General features: G+C 35.2%; 1 protein-coding gene across 1 annotated transcript; it reads left to right on the top strand.

The window, feature by feature from the left end:
- Positions 1-2,281: 2,281 nt before the first annotated feature.
- On the top strand, positions 2,282-3,603 carry Samtor (S-adenosylmethionine sensor upstream of TORC1). Its single transcript, XM_088269742.1, has 2 exons — positions 2,282-2,422; positions 2,514-3,603. Exon 2 carries the CDS (start codon positions 2,519-2,521, stop codon positions 3,494-3,496), a length of 978 nt encoding a protein of 325 aa, XP_088125868.1. The 5' UTR covers positions 2,282-2,422; positions 2,514-2,518; the 3' UTR covers positions 3,497-3,603.
- The last annotated feature ends 656 nt before the right edge of the window (positions 3,604-4,259 follow it).

Raw genomic sequence — 4,259 nt, 5'->3', positions numbered from 1 at the left:
TTTTGAAGAGTTTTATTTTTCTGGCGATCATAAAATTCCTTCTCCCAACCCTTATCCACATCCAATGATTATATCAGCGTGTTTTCTTGATTGTCAATTACATATATAAAGGTAAGGTGATCAGTCCTGCACTTCAGGTTCCAGTTCAGGGTGATGTTAAATATTATTTGGGTGATTTTTTTTTTCAATTTGGACCCCCTGGAAATTTATCATGGGAAATCCAGCATAGTAGTCAAACACACTAACCACTACACTATGATAATTTAATATGAAGTTAAACACTGGGCAGCAATGCCTCTTATCAGTAACACAATTAGTCATGTTAATATTGTGGACTGTCTGAGACTGGACTTTTCCATAAAATATGGTATTTATTGCAGATTTTTAATCAATTCAATCTCCCATTTAATAAATTTTATGTATACATATGTAGGCGTCTAGCTACACCGTCAAATTGGCACCGCCGAAAAATACAAACATGACGAATTCGCAACGGAGATTCCCGAACGAAATCAACGATCGCGGCGAACCGAGGAGAAAAGGACGAGAGTCGCCTACACTGTTTGTCCACAGCGGACGTGTTTATCTAGCTTCACGTTTTTACTTCCTAAGTTCATTAATTCATTAGATTAAGTATTTTTAGTAATTATCAAAATTGTAGTGTACGCGCTTAGAGAAAATAAACAATCTGTAAGTAAGAACAACATTCTTTAAATATTCTTTTCTGGCTTCCCTTTTTAATAACCAAAATGTGATCCTTTCACATGCCATTAAACACGGCAACATCTGCCAACAACACAGAATATAGCTAATTACGCTATACATATTTAAAAGAAATGGAAAGGAGTAGAAGACTTCTGTTTTAGAAACCTCCCTAAAACATGAGGCCTAATTGATCCTCCAATAGCATACCTATTAACTGGTTGGTCCAGTTTATTGGAATGTGAAATAATCCATGTATGTTGAAGCTGTCTAAGTTTATTATTGAGAATTTACATACTTATGCTCCACGCAATTCCAGGATCATCGATGTAACATAGTTAAGACCTTAAAAAAGAGATTGGTATATAATGTGTATTCATATAAAAACATTAGATAATTCATTATTTTCTGTCTTTGAAATGAGGCCGGCGCAGTAGGTAAAAATACCCTTCCCGTCCTTAAGCATCAATCGACTGAACGGGTAGAAATACCTTTCCTGTCTAAAGTGTTTTAAGTATGCCTCTTGTGCATTGCACACTCTACGCCTGCCCTGCCCGGGTTCAACAAATAACATGTGTTAAATCATTGCCCTAAGCCATTCTCATAATCTTACCACGGATGTCTTTAGGGTTATCAGACCATGTTTTTTGCATGGGACCAGAATCCTTTCCGTCAATACAAATTCCTAAATATTTGATGCGGTCCGCTACAGAATGATGAATGCCCGACACATTTGTAATCTCCCTGGCCATTAGATGTGGATTATCCTTTAATATAGCTTTTAAAATATCATCAACCTTAGATGGCTGTCCTGATTGAGCTTCTTCTTTGAAGCTGATATCTCCCAAATGCAATTTGGTAAACCATCTTTGGCAGGTATGGACACTTGAAGCATCTTTCGCACACAAATTTTCACATGCCTTGCCGCCTCATTAGAATTCATAGGCATTACAGTATCTAAAATGTATTTTATTTGCTGAGATCTTAAATGTTCTAAAAATTGTTGCAAACCGTGTAATTGAGAATATTCTTATTTCATGAATAAATATTATGTGTGAAATACAAAGATAGCCAAACACCTGTGTGAGGGCAACCTACAGAACACACTACTAATTTTGCTGCATAACTAAGCTTGCTAGATTTCTGAAATATTCAACTGGGTTACCAGCCCCCAGCGTACAGCACAGTGAAATAAATGACAAAGTAATTATCCGAATTTAGTACGGGAATCGTGGATTCAAAATTTCCAAAGAGGGGAACTCGGCGTACTGTCTGCCTTAGAAGATAACGAGCAGAAATCAGTGGATCGCACTTTTTCTTCGCGATTCTTTGTTTTCTAGGTTTTTACAAAAAAATGTGAGGAGGTAATTGGGTTCGATGCGCGTGCGGTCAAATCACCAATACACTGCTTATACAACTTTTTCAATGCACTGTGGAACGTGACAGCTAGTAGGTAGATACTTATTATAATCTTTGTTGACAGATTTGTTAGTCTTTGGGTAAACAATAATAGTTTGTCTTTGGACTTTGGGTGACAGATGACAGGTGACAGCACGATTTCCAACCATAAGCTATTATATTTTATATTAGGTGCCGCCAATATGATTCGAGATTCAACTATGTGCCAAACTCTACCATGAAAATGTTCTGTAAAGATTATTGATTTCTTTTCAGTACACACATTATATAGTCTGTGAGTCCAAACAAACTATCAACACAGGTTTGTTAGTCATACCATAAAACTAACCTAGACATTTTATTAAATTTTGTATTGTATATTTTTTTTAAATTCACATCATTTTGCATTTTAGTGAATATGGCGACAAAAGAACACCAGGAATGCGCACAATTTGTTAAAAATATTCATTTAACTTTGAGAAAATTGAATCATGAATATGGACATGAAGTTGCATGGTCAAAACATTGTTTGCAGCAGGAAACCCTCAAAGAGTATGCCAATGCAATGAAAACTCTGGGTACGAACCACTGGGAAAAAAATGCCTCCGATTCCAGCAAACTAGCGACTTCTAGAATATCTTGGGTCATTGATTGCTGCAGTAAATATTATTTCCATGGTGGCCTGTCGAAAAGTTGCGCTAAAGATCTTGAAATAGCTGCCAAGTTAAACATCACTTTATATCCGGAATGCAACACCACGAAAGATGTTCTAAATGTGCTAGATGTTGGTAGTTGCTATAACCCTTTTCGTTCATGTTCCTTCATGAATGTTCTTCCGATAGATCTGTACCCAGCTGTCGGGAGTGATGTATTTACATGCGATTTTCTCTCTGTTGAAATTGGTAAACAGGAAATAATGGACCGGAGAGTTTACCAGCTCGCAAAGGAAGCTTATGATGTCGTCATCTTCAGTTTATTGTTAGAATACCTTCCAGCATCGGAACAGCGAAAGTTATGCTGTCAAAAAGCGTATTCTCTTTTAAAACACAATGGAATTTTAGTTATAATCACGCCGGATTCCAAACACGTGGGTGCTAACGCCAAGTTAATGAAGAACTGGAGGTATACATTGGCATTGATGGGATTTTCGAGGTTCAGTTATGAGAAGTTGCCTTACCTCCATTGCATGGCGTTCAGGAAATGTTTACACCCGGACATTGCGATCAGGTGGGCGACTTTATACAGAGAGCCTTATTTTACCGAAGAGATCAATATTCCACAAGATGCGCAGATTCTCTTGAAAGATCCGGCCCAAGAAGCACCCTCAAATTTAGATGAATCTCATGCAGAGAGCACAGCTCAGTTATTTATCAATTTACCAAGTAATGATTGTTGAATCTGACTGATTAAATTATATAAACTGTTATTTATTTTATATTTTTAAATTTACTCTTATATTATAAGGTACAAAGTTTACAGCTAATATTTAAAAGAAATCTTAACTCTTGTATTTAAAACATTCTTTAATGTGTTATATGGTTCAAAAGAAAGAAAAGTCACATTTAAGGAAGTTAATTCTGAACCCTGTTTTATTCCTATCCAGAAATCAGAAATAAACATTTGAAATAGACTGTTGATTATTTTTTCGATGAAATTTATCCAAATTACAAAGTATACAACAGCGCTATAGGAAATAAAAAAATCATAATGATTTTCATTATTATTTTACTGGGTTTCCATATTATTTTACCAAGTCAGTATTTTTACCATATTTTGAATAAGAAAATAATAAATGGGGAAGATGTAAAAACAATCAATAACAGTGTACCTTATAAAACACAACCAAAACGTTCTTTCAATATAAAGAATAACTATGAATATTGTTATTTTCAAAACAGAAAATGATCTCTAGCAAGAAAAACCTGGCTTCTCCCCCGCACAAGAAAACAGGATGAATAAGAAACCATACAGACAGTGGAGAATTCGATATGACCGTCAAATGTCAGTGGTCATGTTCCAACAAAGATAAAAACTTATATTTTATTTATTGTTTCGGCATTTACTTTACGGTAAGACATGATGTAATTATTAAAGAAAATACTTGTTTTTTTACCTTGTTGAGTTTATTTTATAAAGACTAGTTTCGGAAGCTAAGCTTC

This window comes from Brachycentrus maculatus, unplaced genomic scaffold (genome assembly GCF_059751285.1).
Source record: "Brachycentrus maculatus isolate JH-2025_06_01 unplaced genomic scaffold, ASM5975128v1 h1tg000362l, whole genome shotgun sequence".
NCBI lineage: Eukaryota > Metazoa > Arthropoda > Insecta > Trichoptera > Brachycentridae > Brachycentrus > Brachycentrus maculatus.
The sequence above is the reverse complement of the archived record's forward strand: the minus strand, read 5'-3'. Positions and strand labels throughout refer to the sequence as shown.

Coding starts and splice junctions, on each gene's coding strand:
- Samtor (XM_088269742.1), top strand. CDS start 2,519: ATGGCGACAAAAGAACACCAGGAATGCGCACAATTTGTTAAAAATATT.